Below are 18,243 nucleotides of genomic sequence, written 5' to 3'. Positions count from 1 at the left end.
CCCTTCCTCCTCCTCCTCCTCCCCAGTGGGTGCATTCTCTGCTGCGAGCCTGTGCCATCATCAGCGTCATCAGCGTGTGTATGAACACACCCAAGACGTTCGAGCACTACCCCCCGCTGCAGTACGTGACCTTTACCCTGGACACGCTGCTCATGTTCCTCTACACCGCCGAGATGATCGCCAAGATGCACATCAGAGGAATCATCAAGGTAATAATAAAAACAATCCATTTTCTGCACAAAAAAATAAAACAAATATAACTATGTACATTTTATGCCCAAGCTTTCAAATCTAACTTTACATAGCTCTTTACACTCACATCCCGTATACTGTATGGAAATGGCAGATTTGGTCACTGATAAGCGCATAAATTGTAACGCACTGGCTCTACAGTAACATGCTAGACATTACGCCAGAGCTCATTATTGTGAACCGTATTGTGAAGAAAATCCCCCACATGAGTCACACCTTTATGCACTCATAACTCTATTCCTTGTGCACCAAAATGAATAACTGTTTCTCTAAAGTGCTCTATGAAAGCCTAACACTGGAAGATGATTGTTTATAAATTAGCTAGTGTTGGCAATATAATAAGCTTTTAAATGATGACCATCTGACCCACTTTGCGATTTGTAATGAAACATGTTTGAATTGTGTAATGGTGGGGATGCAGGGCAGCGTTCCAAACTAAAAACTACAAGTGTGCTTGCTTCAGTTCCTCCAAAGCCACAGCCAGGAGAGCTCCAACAAGCACCTAATAGTTGAAAGCTCTTTCTCTGAGTCATATAAGTGTATTTAAATGACTTAGGAACTGTGCACACGTTATTAAAAAGGTGTATGGCGACTGGGAGACATCAGATAGACCTCTCACTCAAACCCTTGTCATTGTCTCCTACTGCATATTCTTGTTATGTTTCTGAATATATCCAGATTTCATTCTGTCACTTATGAACATTTTTGAACATCTTGGCATAGTTCTGTTATAATCTCCACCCGGCACAGCCAGAAGAGGACTGGCCACCCCTCATAGCCTGGTTCCTCTCTAGGTTTCTTCCTAGGTTTTGGCCTTTCTAGGGAGTTTTTCCTAGCCACCGTGCTTCTACACCTGCATTCTAGCTGTTTGGGGTTTTAGGCTGGGTTTCTGTACAGCACTTCGAGATATTATCTGATGTACGAAGGGCTATATAAAATAAAATTGATTGATTGATTCTCAACAAATGCCTTCGAAAAGTACAGTGAAGATCCAATGCACATAAAATCAACAGTGTAATGGCTGAATTTGGTCGTGTGTCAGGTGAACTGTTGTTTGCTTCACCTTTTCTGATAACTTCCCCGTAATCTCCAATGGCCTCCCTTGTCAATTGCTACCGTGATTATGCATATGCTTCTCACATTTTTTCTCTTAGAAACATTTCAACTTGGGCCTGTCCATATACGTCAATTCCCCAGAGTGTAAATGTTTTTTTTATGTGCATTTAAACATCACAACACATTTGACAGAAAACTGCCACAATAAAAGGAGACTATTCATATTTCTGGTCATTTAGGGACGACCCTTTTTAGCTCAAGAGCACCACCAGAGTCAAGTGATCTGTAGTGTAATTTAATACAGTGGGAAAGTGCCCTAGCAATGCTGTAAACAAAGGCCATTTCGGATCCACTCTGATAGTTGATTGTAGCGTAGGTGCTGGCACAGTTTACAGAGCTCCATTGAAATTGGGGGAAGAGTGGATCCGAAATCCATTGTGGTAGAGGGGTGTGACGCCTCACTTTCCCATCATATGCTCTCTATTCAGATATTAGTGTCCTTGGGTGTTCTCTGACATTTGAGCGATGGCTTCTGCTTAGCCACTAAGTGTTTGATCTGCTGATTATATGGATGCGTTTGACAACCGTCAATCAGAATAGAAAAATAAGTGCCAGCTTGCGGTCCTTTAAATTATGACCCTTTGACATTTACTCAAATGTTTCTGTCCAACAATACCCCATTAATATGGATCTGTATTAGTATTCACGTTCTTTCAAATACGATGGCTGCGGTTGAGTTTGCCTGGTTCAACGGAACCAATGGAGTAGTCCCAATAGTGCAAACCCTGCCCACCGACCTAGCACTCCATGCAGGGTTCACTCAAATGGTCATAATATTTGAAAGAAATCAAAATGCTATTTGATCCCAGGTCTGATAGGGTCAAACAGATCCAGGGAAATAGATGGTGTGCTACAGAAGCATCCGGATACAAGGAATCTGGCAGATGAAAGGCCTAAATTACTGCGGTGGAAAGTGTCGACAGCTTAATTGGCAAATCAAGGATAACAAGCGCACTGACAGGAAGTCATCAGACGCACACTGAAACACTTGTTTACGCCAAAGCGGAAAACAGCCGAGTCATTTGGGTAATGCTTCTGTCAGTGTGGACAGGTCAATACCGCCTCTTAACATTTGCCATCCCGGTGTTAACAGGGATGAGGGATAATTATTTTGTATTGTGTGTGTGTGTGAGCGTGTCTGTCTGTCATCACAGAGTACTCATCAAAGTAAAAATAGATTGTTGTCCGTATCAATAGCAACATGTCAAGTTGACCATCAAAATGATGGATGCTATTGATGATTGTGTGATATGTGTGAATCAATACCAAGCGAGTGAAAGCCCAATGTTTCCATTATAAAGTCCCTTTATTTTTCCCCCAAAATGTGGTATGATGTTTCACACAGTTTTACTCATTTAGACAGCCTATTTATTATTCTGTCACAGATTCTATGAGTTATTGCTCATTGTCCCTTTCCCCCTTCCCAAAAATAAGACTCCACATAATATTATTCAACCTGTTAGTGTGGTTTTGATGTCTCACATAGTTGGAATCTTGTGCTTGCAACACTACGCTTGTGAATTGGATATTAAAAGTCCAATGCAGCTGTTTTTCTTTCAATATCAAATCATTTCCAGGTTACAATTAAGTACCTTACTCTGATTGTTTCCAACACCATCAAGTTTTCTGATTACACGACAGTAGTAGGCCTGATCACCGGCGACGATGAGACAACCTACAGTGACCTAGCAGGACAACAATCTCTCCCTCAACGGCAGTAAGACCAAGGAGCTGGTCGTGGACTACAGGAAATGGGGTGGGTGGGGGGGCTGCAGTAGAGCAGGTCAAGAGCTTCAAGTTCCTCTGTGTCCCAAATCACTAAGGACTTAAAATTGTCCACACACACGCAAACAGTCAGGAAGAGAACGTGACAGCGCCTCTTCCCCCTCAGGAGTTTGAAAATATTTGTTATGGGCCCTCAAATTCTCAAAAGGTTCTCCAGCTGCACCATTGAGAGCATCTTGACTGGCTGCGTCAGTCACTGCTTGGTATGGCAACTACACCGCCCTCGATTGCATGGCGCTGCAGAGGGTGGCGCGGACAGCCCAGTGTATCACTTGGGCTGAGCTCCTTGCCATCCAGGACCTCGATATCAGGCGGTGTTAAAAGGAAGGTCCGGAAAGCGGTATCGGAGAATCAAGTCCGACACCAACAGGCTCCTGAACAGCTTCTATCCCTAAGCCGTAAGACTGCTAAATAGCTAACAAAATCTGCATTGACCCTTCTATTTTATTTATATTTACTCACTGTCTATGCACACTCACACACTCTCTCTACGCACGCACGCACCCACGCACGCACGCACACACTTAATTTGCTCACACACGCATAACACACACACACATGTATACTGACTACACACACACAATCACATACAATTATTATTGCTGCTACTCTGTTTATTATATCTAACCCTACCACTTCAGTATCCCTGCATTGTAAATATGGTATTGGCACTGACGCTGAATATGTGACTCACCATCTGGATTCGGTCTTATGTAGCAAAATGTGAAATTGTGTTTTTTACAATTTCTCTGGGAAACAAATAATAACCTCTGCTAGGGAGCCAGCCAGCTAATGTTAGCTCCAGCTAATGTTAGCTAGCAGTACACTTTAGCTTAAGACATATAGCTAGCTAGCTAAACAATTAAAATTTCTTCAGGATTGGTGGGTCCCCTGCGGGACGGTTGAGCTAATGTAGGCTAATGCGATTAGCATGAGGGTGTAAGTAACAAGAACATTTTCCAGGACATAGACATATCTGACATGGGCAGAAAGCTTCAATTCTTGTTAATCTAACTGCACTGTCCTAATTTACAGTAGCTATTACAGTGAAATAATACCGTGCTATTGTTGGAGGAGAGTGCACCGTTTTGAACATGAAAGTTATTAATAAACAAATTAGGCACATTTGGGCAGTCTTGATACAACATTTTGAACAGCAATGCAATGGTTCATTGGATCAGTCTAACACTTTGTACATACACTGCTGCCATCTAGTGGCCAAAATCTAAATTGCACCTGGGCTGGAATAATACATTATGGCCTTTCTCTTGCATTTCAAAGATGATGGTACAAAAAAATTCAAAAACAGTTGGTTTTTTCTTTGTATTATCTTGTACCAGATCTAATGTGTGACAGTTGTCAGTTTTTCACAATTCCTGACATTTAATTCTAGTAAAAGATCCCTGTCTTGGGTCAGTTAGGATGACCACTTTATTTTAAGAATGTGAAATGTCAGAATAATAGCAGAGAGAATTATTTCTTTCAGCTTTTATTTCTTTCATCACATTCCCAGTGGGTCAGAAGTTTACATACTAATTGAGTGTATGTGGTAGCATTGCCTTTAACTTGTTTAACTTGGGTCAAATGTTTCGGGTGGCCTTCCACAAGCTTCCCACAATAAGTTGGGTGAATTTTGACCCACTCCTTCTGACAGAGCTGGTGTAACTGAGTCAGGTTTGTAGGCGTCCTTGCTCGCACACACTTTTTCAGTTCTGCCCACAAATTTTCTATAGGATTGGGGTCAGGGTTTTGTGATGGCCACTCCAATACCTTGACTTTGTTGTTCTTCGGCCATTTTGCCACAACTTTGGAAGTATGCTTGGTGTCATTGTCCATTTGGAAGACCCATTTGCGGCCATCCTTTAACTTCCTGACTGATGTCTTGATGTTGTTTCAATTTATCCAAATAATTTTCCTACCTCATGATGCCATCTATTTTGTGAAGTGCACCAGTCCCTCCTGCAGCAAAGCACCCCAACAACACTTGCGTACTTGACGGTTGGGATGGTGTTCTTCAGCTTGCAAGCCTCCCCCTTTTTCCTCCAAACATAACGATGGTCATTATGGCCAAACAGTTCTATTTTTGTTTCATCAGACCAGAGGACATTTAGTACAAAAAGTACGATCTTTGTCCCCATGTGCAGTTGCAAACCGTAGTCTGGCTTTTTTTATGGCGGTTTTGGCGTAGTGGCTTCTTCCTTGTTGAGCGGCCTTTCAGGTTATGTCGATATAGGACTCGTCTTACTGTGGATATAGATACTTTTGTACCTGTTTCCTCCAGCATCTTCACAAGGTCCTTTGCTGCTGTTCTGGGATTGATTTGCACGTTTTGCACCAAAGTACGTTCATCTCTAGGAGACAGAACACATCTCCTTCCTGAGTGGTATGACGGCTGCGTGGTCCCATGGTGTTTATACTTGCGTACTATTGTTTGTATAGATGAACGTGGTACCTTCAGGCGTTTAGAAATTGCTCCGAAGGATGAACCAGACCTGTGGAGGTCTACATTTTTTTTTCTGAGGTTTTGGCTGTTTTTTTGTTGATTTTCCCATGATGTCAAGCAAAGAGGCACTGAGTTTGATGTTAGTCCTTGAAGTACATCCACAGGTACACCTCCAATTGACTCAAATGATGTCAATTAGCCTATCAGAAGCTTCTAAAGCCATGACATCATTTTCTGGACTTTTCTGCTGTTTAAAGCTGTTTAAAGGCACAGTCAACTTAGTGTATGTAAACTTCTGACCCACTGGAATTGTGATACAGTGAAAAATAAGTGAAATAATCTGTCTGTAAACAATTGTTGGAAAAATTACTTGTGTCCTGCACAACATAGATGTACTAACCGACTTGCCAAAACTATAGTTTGTTATCATTTGTGGAGTGGTTGAAAAACGACTTTTAATGACTCCAACCTTAGTGTACAGTTGAAGTCGGAAGTTTACATATACTTAGGTTGGAGTTATTAAAAGTCGTTTTTCAACCACTCCACAAATTTCTGGCAAGCCAGACAATATTTATAGGGCCTATTTATATAATGAACATGAATTCGGAGGCCAGAAATTATTAAATATGAAAGTGTTAGACCTCTCACTAATGTCATCAGTCATACAAAAGTTATACGTAATCCGAACGGGTTCTCTAGCAAATAAGTGCAAGAATGGCCTTTTTCCCTTTTTCAGATTACAACTGCTCACTTTCGGTTATTTGAAGACGAAATAGTCTCCAAAATATTGTTATTTTTTAAACAAGCTATAAAAATTTGGTTGCAATTTCAGTTTAATCCACCAGAAAAGACAGAACAAATAATACAACAAATATTGTGTGCTTCCGATTGGCGCACCGGGCTAAAGCAATGCATCTCAGTGCTAGTGGCGTCACTACAGACCCTGGTTTTATTCCAGGCTGTATCACATCCGGCTGTGATTAGGAGTCCCATAGGGCGTCGCACAATTGGCCCAGCATCGTCCAGGTTAGGGTTCGTCTGGAATTGTAAATAAGAATTTGTTCTTTAACTGACTTGCTTAGTTAAATAAAGGTTCAATAAGAAAACGTGTTTTTCGATAATGTTTAAAAAAGGTATTGTAATTCATACCATAAATAGGACTGGTGTAGTTATGTCACACATGCAGCTAACACAAATATATGGAAATATACAGTGGGGCAAAAAAGTATTTAGTCAGCCACCAATTGTGCAAGTTCTCCCACTTAAAAAGATGATAGAGGCCTGTAATTTTCATCATAGTACACTTCAACTATGACAGACAAAATGAGAAAAAAAATTCCAGAAAATCACATTGTAGGATTTTTAATGAATTTATTTGTAAGTTATGGTGGAAAATAAGTATTTTCACTCAGTCTATATGACTACACCTCTATGACGGAAGCTCAGGCTTTGTATTTTCATCTATGAGCAGTTGGCTCTAAGACCACTGGAGTATACAGCATCTTTACCAGAATAAAGATCCTCTATCTTTGAGTGGGCAGCCAGCCTGAACATCCACCTACACTTATTCATGCAACTTAACTGACGCAGGCACTCACTCGAGCACTGACGAATGCAGTGTCTCTCTGCCTATGAGTGAGTCACTTTTCAACCTCATACTCATTATCTCCAGCACCAAACCAGTATCTACATATGTGAAAACAGTGCTTTTCTATGATCTGTGGTTAGAAAGGTAATACGGTCGTAAATGTTTGTCTGTAGCTAGGTTTCGATCCAATTTGCGACATTTTCATGCGGATATAAAAAAATCTGCAAAAAGATAAAAGGATGTGCGTGATGACGTAATGCACATATATAAAATAAAATACAAGCTAAATAAGTTTCCATTGGTTTTTCAACTCCACTGATGGTTGTGTCACTAAAACTGCTGTGTTTATATAGCACATGTGCCCACTCTGATCTTTGCTAGCCAACAGCTCGCAGATACAGTGCAGGTAGGCTACCTACATTATGAGATTATTATGGGTAAGAACGATAGTTGTTGTCAAAACGGCAGCCAAGCATCGATCATCATGTCACCAGAATAAGACCCTCGATATTTATTGGAACATCTCCTTGCACATTCATCACCCTGTGAAGTTCACCATTTATTTCATCTGTAGCCTAATAGAATGCATGCTTTGCCGAGTCGTAGTGGGAGGACCACATAAGTTAACTTCGATTTGATGGTTATTATATCAATATTTGCTCATAAATCTGTTTCCACTACCATTTCTCGCATAATTAACTTTATCGACATGAAAGGATCCCACCATGTCGAACAAGCAAATTGTCTGTCGGCATTTATAAAATTACCCCGGCATTTCATGTTTCCATCAGCCCGGTCGTGACTTTTTTTATGCATCAGGTAATTCATCCCGAATTAAATGGTTGGTGGAAACATGGTTATTGACATCACAGGGTATTTTCCTGCTCCCCACGTCACAACGGATCTCATAGGCTGTGTTTGAATACCCAGACTAACATACTGTATACTACATACTTAATGAGCATACTACATACTATATACTATTAGTTCATTTCAGTATACTGTAAACGGTATCGTTTCAGTTGAGCGTACTAGAGCTTCGCCTGTCTTTTTTGGTATTTTTTGCAATACAGTTGAAGTCAAAAATGTACATACACTTAGGTTGGAGTCATTAAAACTCGTTTTTTAACCACTCCACAAATTGCATAACAAACTATAGTTTTGGCAAGTCGGTTAGGACATAAACTTTGTGCATGATTCAAGTAATTTTTCCAACAATTGTTTACAGACAGATTATTTCACTTATAATTTACTGTATCACAATTCTAGTGGGTCAGAAGTTTGCATACACTAAGTTGACTGTGCCTTTAAACAGCTTGGAAAATTCCAGGAAAAGATGTCATGGCTTTAGAAGCTTCTGTTAGGCTAAATGACATAATTTGAGTCAATTGTAGGTGTACCTGTGGATGCATTTGAAGGCCTACCTTCAAACTCAGTGCCTCTTTGCTTGACATCATGGGAAAATGAAAAGAAATCAGCCAAGACCTCAGAATTTTGTTTTTATATCTCCACAACTGGTTCATCCGTGGGAGCAATTTCCAAACACCTGAAGGTACCATGTTCATCTGTACAAACAATAGCACGCAAGTATAAACACTATGGGACCACGCAGCCGTCATACCGCTCAGGAAGGAGACGCGTTCTGTCTCCTAGAGATGAACGTACTTTGGTGTGAAAAGTGGAAATCAATCCCAGAACAACAGCAAAGGACCTTGTGAAGATGCTGGAGGTAACAGGTACAAAAGTATCTATATCCACAGTATATTGAAGCAACATCTCAACACATCAGTCAGGAAGTTAAAGCTTGGTCACAAATGTGTTTTCCAAATGGACAATGACCTCAAGCATACTTCCAAAGTTGTGGCAAAATGGCTTAAGGATAACAAAGTCAAGGTATTGGAGTGGCCATCACAAAGCCCTGACCTCTATCCTATAGAAAATTTGTGAGCAGAACAGAAAAAGGAGACCTACAAACATGACTCAGTTACACCAGCTCTGTCAGGAGGAATGGGCCAAAATTCACCCAACTTATTGTGGGAAGCTTGTGGTTGGCTACCCAAAATGTATGACCCAAGTTAAACAGTTTAAAGGCCATGCTACCAAATACTAATTGAGTGTATGTAAACTTCTGACCCACTGGGAATGTGATGAAATAAATAAAAGCTGAAATAAATCATTCTCATTCTCACTGTTATTCTGACATTTCACATTCTTAAAATATAGTGGTGATCCTAACGGACCTAAGACAGGGAATTTTTACTAGGATTAAATGTCAGGAATTGTGAAAACTGAGTTTAATCAAATTTCAAATCAAATGTATTACATCAGCTGATATATCAAAGTGCTGTATAGAAACCCAGCCCAAAACCCCAAACAGCAAGCAATGCAGGTGTAGAAGCACGGTGTCTAGGAAAATCTCCCTAGAAAGGCCAAAACCTAGGAAGAAAACTAGAGAGGAAACAGGCTATGAGGGGTGGCCAGTCCTCTTCTGACTGTGCCAGGTGGAGATTATAACAGAACATGGCCAAGATGTTCAAATGTTCATAAATGACCAGCATGGTCAAATAATAATAAACACAGTAGTTGTCGAGGGTGCAACAAGTCAGCACCTCAGGAGTAAATGTCAGTTGGCTTTTCATAACCAATCATTGAGAGTAGCTCTACCGCTCCTGCTGTCTCTAGAGAGTTGAACACAGCAGGTCTGGGACAGGTAGCACGTCCGGTGAACATTTGGCTAAGATGTATGTAAACTTCCGACTTCGAATGTATATATCGTTTTTTACCCCTTTTTTCTCCCAAATTTCGTGGTATCCAATTGGTAATTACAGTCTGGTCTTGTCACTGCAACTCCCGTACGTACTCGGGAGAGGCGAAGGTCGAGAGTCATGCGTCCTCCGAAACCCAACCAAGCCGCACCAATGTGTCGGAGGAAACACCGTACACCCGGCGAACATGTCAGCGTGTACTGCACCCGGCCCGCAACAGGAGTTGCTAGTGCGCGATGGGACAAGGACATCCCTTCCGGTCAATCCCTCCCCTAACCCGGATGACGCTGTGGCCATTGTGCGCCGCCCCGTGGGTCTCCCGGTCGCGGCCAGCTGTGACAGAGCGTGGACTCGATCCCAGAATGTATAGTGGCACAGCTAGTACTGCGATGCAGTGCCTTAGACCACTGCGCCTCGAGAGGCCTGAGCTTTGCCTGTCTACCGGAAGTTGATATCGTTGCTATTCAACCTCTTGCTAGCTTGTTAGTAGAACAAATGACTAGCTCAACATTTTACGATTTCGTAAATACAATCTGCAGTGCCGGACTTCGCTCTGGGCTTTCGTAAATCCAGATCCTTGTCAGATTGTAAATTCTTAGCATTTCGCTCTCGGGGGGCATTCAGACCGCACACTGGATGCGCTGGCCTAGGAGTAGGGTTGATCCGAGCGTTCAACGGCAGTCAAGCACCCAAGTTAACTGGCTAATGTTGGCTAACTACTTCCAAACACAAATGAGAGAACACCTCACTCTGACCATTTTACTCACAATAGCAGAGCTGGTTAGGCTGTTTTCATATCATCCAGAGCGTTGGTGACTAACTGTGCTGCTGGCAACATTTCATTACGCTTTTTTTTGTCTACGTTTACTGACACCGGCCAAATTCAACGTTGCGTTGAGAGTGCTTTGAATTCGGAGTAGATAGACAGAATTAACAATGTCCATTGAAATGCACAACGACTATATCACTTAGCTAAGAATGATGTCAATAAAAGTTGGTTAGTTAGTTAGATAGCAGATAGTTAATATACTGCCTGGCGAGTTCAATGTGTTAGTATCCAACTAACGTTGGGTAACTAGCTAACATACCGGTACATACTGCTGAAATTCTATGTGGTTCGTAACGATAGCGTAGCTAACAAATTGTCAGCCAACATAACGTGTCACGTAACTTATTTGATAAGTCATTACTTTATTATATTGCTCAACATTTTCTTCAAATCGGAAAACATTGTGAAGCCACGCCCATTTTCTGAAGAATTGCATTATCGGCCCTAAAAGTACGGAAATAGTGTCCTCTGCGTGTATACTTCATATTTTTGTGAATTTAGTACGACATCCGGGAACTTTTGGGATACTAACTATATCCATACTATGACCAATAAGCATACTATATACTCAATTCACGTCACAAATAGTACATAAGTGATGGGGCCGACAGAGATGGTCGCCTCGCTTCAGGTCCTTATGGACAAACATTTCACTACACTCGCATTAACATCTGCTAACCATGTGTATGTGACCAATAAAATGTGATTTGATTTGGGTTAGTGCGATTAGTATGAGTATTCGAACACAGTTATTGTCATTGGGTAGAGCAAAAAACAAAAAGATCATATATGTAGACACTGGTATTGTGCTGAAGATAAGGTTTAAAAGGTTATATTACTGGAAAGTTTGGAAGTTTACCATTAAACTACCAGAATTTAACTTTTAAGCAATATGATGGAATTTTGTCAGATGACATCTAGTAGCCTTTTTGGGTACTTCAGATTATCAAGGTTGTCTGTAATTATTTTTGGCCCTCTGTGTGGCCTCAATTTAATATGATTTTAAAATAAGAAAAAGACTGACAAAGCTGTAAAACATTATCCTAAATATGAACAATCAACGTAGTGAGTACCGTCTGTGTTTTATGAGGGTTTCAGCCTGACATATTATTATTGAAGAAAAAAAATGACACACTTTTATTTATTTTACTGTCTTGTCAATGTCTTAGTTGTATTTTTTTTTTGTGGCCAAACGGGTGGGAGGTGTGAAAAAAGACTAGTTGGAAGAGTTGCAGAGTTAATTGAAAATAATACCATTGTTGAATGGATGCTTTTTTTCATTAATTAGGCTAACCATATGGTCTATCCACTAGAAACCCATGGACAATATGGAAACAGATAAAAAACAAATGTATACTAGATATGAATACATTTTCAAAAAAGTTATTCAAATTTAAATGACCAAAATTACCATAGATTGCATTATATTAGATTAGATTACCTTCATTACACCAAAATGACTTTGGTCAATTACCGGTAGCTTTGCAACCCTAGCTGCAGATAATGAAATTGAGGTTGAAAGGTGGTGGATTTGCTCTTTTAAGAGATGATTTGAGCACGGAATTTAAAACCTGCTCAACGGGGAAGATGCTTTTTGTTGTTGCAGGAAATGCTAATATTAGCATTTGTTTGGCAGTGGCTAGTTTGACAAAACCAATGTGTGGTTGCACACTATGCACACTCCTTCTCCATAGACTGCTTTCAAGGTAAGGAAAGTTGAGAAACAAAAATATGAGTACATAATTTTTATGAACTATCCTTTTAAAAGGAGTTTCCCGTCCATGGAACATTCTCCTATGTGCTTGCGGTCTTTCAACCGGGCTAGGAGTGATCCCTTGAGAGCATGAAGTGCTCACCCACTTCAGTGGTAATTAGATATGGCCATGTTTGTCTGGCCTCGTGGCCTTTTAGTGGGCTCCCAGTTGAATTGTCTAATCAACCATTTATCTTGTTTATCATGATGCAAAATTATCCTAAAGGAGGCTTGTGATCAGTTTCCCTGAGGGAGCACAGTCATTTGTTTAGTGCTTTTCTTCTTTGCTGCAGTTAGGTGCTTGTTTATTTGGATCCCCATTAGCTTTTGCAGAGGCAGCCGCTATTCTTCCTGGTGTCCACAAAAACACAAAACATGACAAGTAACAGAACGCTGATAGACATGGACAGTCACACAAATTTAAACGATAAACAAACAATACAAAAAAATTAAAATACAAACAAGACAACTTTAAAAAAAAGAAAATGTTTGTGTGTGTGTCCCCTCACAATCCCTGCCGTTCCATAAGATGTTGTTTAATCTTTTTTTTAGGTCATTTTGCTGTTTGCTTGAGTAATTGGAGAAGGAAGGGAGTTCCATGCGATCATGGCTCTGTATAATACTGTGCATTGCTATAATACTGTGCAATGCATTGCATTGTGAATTTGTTTTGGACTTGAGGACTGTGAAGAGACCCCTGGTGGCATGTCTTGTGGGGTATGTATGGGTGTCTGAAGAGACCCCCGGTGGCATGTCTTGTGGGGTATGTATGGGTGTCTGAGCTGAATGTTATTTGATTATGCAGACAATCTGGAATTTTCATTACAGTAATGCTTCTCATAAAAACTGAGCAACCCTCAACCAGGAAAGACGGGTATGTATGTGGTTGATGTTAGTTCTTTGTGTGCAGCAAAGGGCAAAGTGTGTTGCTCTGGTGAGCCAGCTGCAGCTTTGCTAGGTCTTTTTTTGCTGTACTTGACCATATTACCGGACAGTATTTAAGATGGGACAAGACCAGAGACCGAACAACTAGTACAGTTGATTTTTGAGTTAAAAAAAAGTATTTTAATAAGACATACCCCTCCCCATCTTCACAGCAACTTTGTCAATATGACTTCATCATGATAATTTACCATCCAATGTTAAACCTAGGAGTTTAGCTTCTTCAAGTTTTAGATGCATTTAAGTCCAGTGTATCATTTATCACCAATTCTGATACTGACTGTAACTGCTTATTTCGAATTTCAGTGAGCTCACTGGCTTTTAGGGGCTGACATGTTAAGTATGGAATCATCCGCATACATAGTCATTCTTGTTTTGTGTAAGACCCGTGGCAAATCATTTGTAAAAATAGAGAAGAGTAACGGCTAAAGGTAACTGCCCTGAGGGACACCACACTGCGCATGTCTGATGTTAGAAAAACTTCAGTTGAAGAACACTCTTTAGGTTCTATTAGATAAATAACTCTCCAACCATGTGATGTAAGCCATAGCAAGTGAGTTTCTTTAATAATCATTTATGATCAATGAAATCAAAGGCTTGCAGTGAAATCTAACAATACAGCTCCAACTATCATTGTATTATCCATTTATTTTAACCAATCATCTAAAATATGAGTCAAGGCAATGCAAGTTGAGTGCCCTTCTCTATATGCTTGCCTAAAGTCAGTTGTTAACTTGTTCTCTGAAAAATAGTATTGTATTTGGTCAAACTCAATTATCTCCATCATTTTACTAAGAACAGGCTGCAAATTGATTGGGCGGTTGTTAGAGCCAGCAAAGGGTGCTTTACTATGTGTCTTGGAACACATTTCCCATTATGCACTTTAGTCTATACCTATCCCACGTGTCAATTTATTGAAGGGATAATCCACTCAAAATACAACCTAACATGAAATACAGTTGAAGCTGGAAGTTTACATACACTTAGGTTGGAGTCCTTAAAACTAATTGTTCAACCACTCCACAAATATCTTGTTAAAAAACTATAGTTTTGGCAAGTCGGGTTGGGACATCTACTTTGTGCATGACACAAGTAATTTTTCAACAATTGTTTACAGACAGATTTGGGGATAGTTTAACCAAAATATGCCACAAGACCTAGAATTGCCTTATTGTTATCCCACAAAAAATGTTATTGTTATAAGCTAACTTTTTTGATGAATTTAAGCAAAATTCCCTAAATTCCCAGGCCTTCCCATGGAAATTTCCGGGACAATTCCGGAAATTTACCAGAAGGTTTACGACCCTTTGCAACCCTACTCTGGACAATAAAGTAGACGAGGTCAGGGCGAGGATCTACTTCCAGAGAGACACCAGGGACTGTAACATACTCTGTTTCACGAAATCATGGCTCTCTCCGGATATACAGTTGGTCGGAAATTTACATACACTTAGGTTGGAGTCATTAAAACTCATTTTTCAACCACTCCACAAATGTCTTGTCAACAAACTATAGTTTTGGCAAGTCGGTTAGGACATCTACTTTGTGCATGACACAAGTCATTTTTCCAATAATTGTTTACAGACAAATTATTTCAGTTATAATTCACTGTATCACAATTCCAGTGAGTCAGAAGTTTACATACTCTAAGTTGACTGTGCCTTTAAACAGCTTGGAAAATTCCAGAAAATGATGTCATGGCCTTAGAAGCTTTTAATTGACATCATTTGAGTCAATTGGAGGTGTACCTGTGGATGTATTTCAAGGCCTACCTTCAAACTCAGTGCCTCTTTGCTTGACATCATGGGAAAATCAAAAGAAGTCAGCCAAGACCTCTGAAAAAAAATTGTATACCTCCACAAGTCTGGTTCATCCTTGGGAGCAATTTCCAAACGCCTGAAGGTACCACATTCATCTGTATAAACACCATGGGACCACACAGCTGTCATACCGCTCAGGAAGGGGACGCGCTCTGTCTCCTAGAGTTGAACGTACTTTGGTGCGAAAAGTGCAAATCAATCCCAGAACAACAGCAAAGGACCTTGTGAAGGTGCTGGAGGTAACAGGTACAAAAGTATCTATATCCACAGTAAGACAAGTTCTATATCGACATAACCTGATAGGCCGCTCAGCAAGGAAGAAGCCACTGCTCCAAAACCGCCATAAAAAGCTAGACTACAGTTTGCAACTGCACATGGGGACAAAGATCGTACTTTTTGGAGAAATGTCCTCTGGTCTGATGAAACAAAAATAGAACTGTTTGGCCATAATGACCATATATTGAAGCAACATCTCAAGACATCAGTCAGGAAGTTAAAGCTCAGTCGCAAATGGGTCTTCTAAATGTACAACTTCCAAAGTTGTGGCAAAATGGCTTAAGGACAATAAAGTTAAGGTATTGGAGTGGCCATCACAAAGCCCTGACCTCAATCCTATAGAAAATTTGTGGGCAGAACTGATAAAGCGTGTGCGAGCAAGGAGGCCTACAAACCTGACTCAGTTACACCATCTCTGTCAGGAGGATTGGGCCAAAATTCACCCAACTTATTGTGGGAAGCTTGTGGAAGGCTACCCAAAACATTTGACCCAAGTTAAACAATTTAAAGGCAATTCACACTGCTAACCTTATGCCTAACTCTAGACGCAAATTGTTGTTTATATACATTTTCACGATATAACCAATTTTGACTTTGTGGCTGTGCTATCTAGTGGAACCTGGCTTCAAGGGAGAAAAAAGCATGCCCTACCTTCCAGCTAGCTAATTAGCAAAGGACATAGCTAACTAGCTAACGTCTCCACCCGAGAAGAAGAAAGACTGCACCTTTTAAATCTGTGATCGATGTGTGTTGCGCTTCTGGGAAAACTATGCGTAAGAGTTCGAAACAAAATCTCTTTATTAACAAGAAGTTGGACCGATACGTGGGGGAAAATGATGTGGGAGATGGTTGGTTGGTAGATTAAGCCAATGAGAAATGCGCCGGGAGATTATCCCAGGACTCTGTATTTGCTAGCAAAGGCCACATTTGATGTCTGAGAACGAGAATTGGTGTAATGTGACCAACGTGACTTCACTTAAGAGCGTATGCCATCCTTCAACACAGTATGTCACCGTTAATAAAGCACATGTTTATATAATATTCAGCATAGTGGGTTATGTCACATTTGACATGGGTGATAATGTCACACTGTTATGCCACGTATATGTAGTACCTTTTTTTTCACCTTTATTTAACCAGGTAGGCCAGTTGAGAACAAGTTCTCATTTACAGCTGCGATCTGGCCAAGATAAAGCAAAGCAGTGCGACACAAACAACAGAGTTACACATGGGATAAACAAATGTACAGTCAATAACACAATAGAAAAGTATATGTACAGTGTGTGCAAATGTAGTAAGATTAGGGAGGTCAGGCAATAAATAGGCCATAGTGGTGGAATAGTTAGAATTTAGCAATTAAACACGAGTGATGGTTGTGGGGGTGACCAGTGAAATTTACCTGCTGGAGCGTGTGATACGGGTGGGTGCTGCTATGGTGACCAGTGAGCTGAGATAAAGCGGGGCGTTACCTAGCAAAGTCTTATACATGACCTGGAGCCAGTGGGTTTGGCGACGAATATGAAGCGAGGGCCAGCCAACAAGAGCATACAGGTCGCAGTGGTGGGTAGTATATGGGGCTTTAGTGACAAAACGGATGGCACTGTGATAGACTGCATCCAATTTGCTGAGTAGAGTGTTAGAGGCTATTTTGTAAATTACATCGCCAAAGTCGAGGATCGGTTGGATAGTCAGTTGCTTGGCAGCATGAGTGAAGGAGGCTTTGTTTCGAAATAGGAAGCCGATTCTAGATTTAATTTTGGATTGGAGATGCTTAATGTGAGTCTGGAAGGAGAGTTTACAGTCTAACCAGACACCTAGGTATTTGTAGTTGTCCACATATTCTAAGTCAGAACCGTCCAGAGTAGTGATGCTTGACGGGCGGGCGGATGCGGGCAGCAATCGGTTGAAGAGCATGCATTTGGTTTTACTTGCATTTAAGAGCAGTTGGAGGCCACAGAAGGAGAGTTGTATGGCATTGAAGCTCGTCTGGAGGTTTGGTAACACAGTGTTCAAAGAAGGGCCAGAAGTATACAGAATGGTGTCGTCTGCAAGAGCGACATCATTGATGTATACAGAGATAAGAGTCGGCCCGAGAATTGAACACTGTGGCACCCCCATAGAGACTGCCAGAGGTCTGGACAACAGGCCCTCCGATTTGACACACTGAACTCTATCTGAGAAGTAGTTGGTGAACCAGGCGAGGCAGTCATTTGCGAAACCAAGGCTGTTGAGTCTGCCGATAAGAATGCGGTGATTGACACAGTCGAAAGCCTTGGCCAGGTCGATGAATACGGCTGCACAGTATAGTCTTTTATCGATGGGGGTTATGACATCGTTAAGGACCTTGAGCATGGCTGAGGTGCACCCATGACCAGCTCGGAAACCAGATAGCATAGCGGAGAAGATGCTTTGGGATTCTAAATGGTCGGTGATCTGTTTATTAACTTTGCTTTCGAAGACTTTGGAAAGGCAGGGCAGGATGGATATAGGGCTATAACAGTTTGGGTCTAGAGTGTCTCCCCCTTTGAAGAGGGGGATGTCCGCGGCAGCTTTCCAATCTTTGGGGATCTCAGAAGATACGAAAGAGAGGTTGAACAGGCTAGTAATAGGGGTTGCAACAATTGCGATTAATAATTTTAGAAAGAGATGGTCCAGATTGTCGAGCCAAGCTGAT

General features: G+C 40.9%; 1 protein-coding gene across 10 annotated transcripts in view; it reads left to right on the top strand.

The window, feature by feature from the left end:
* nalcn (sodium leak channel, non-selective) overlaps window positions 1-18,243 on the top strand; it is a 272,502-nt gene that overhangs the window by 26,906 nt on the left and 227,353 nt on the right. For all 10 annotated transcript variants that reach the window (XM_055870947.1, XM_055870944.1, XM_055870942.1 and 7 more), the window contains one exon: window positions 27-209. In XM_055870947.1, the coding sequence (XP_055726922.1) occupies window positions 27-209 (183 nt within the window). The remainder of the gene's footprint in view (window positions 1-26; window positions 210-18,243) is intronic.

Source organism: Salvelinus fontinalis, chromosome 19 (assembly GCF_029448725.1).
Source record: "Salvelinus fontinalis isolate EN_2023a chromosome 19, ASM2944872v1, whole genome shotgun sequence".
In the NCBI taxonomy this organism is placed as follows: domain Eukaryota; kingdom Metazoa; phylum Chordata; class Actinopteri; order Salmoniformes; family Salmonidae; genus Salvelinus; species Salvelinus fontinalis.
The sequence above is the reverse complement of the archived record's forward strand: the minus strand, read 5'-3'. Positions and strand labels throughout refer to the sequence as shown.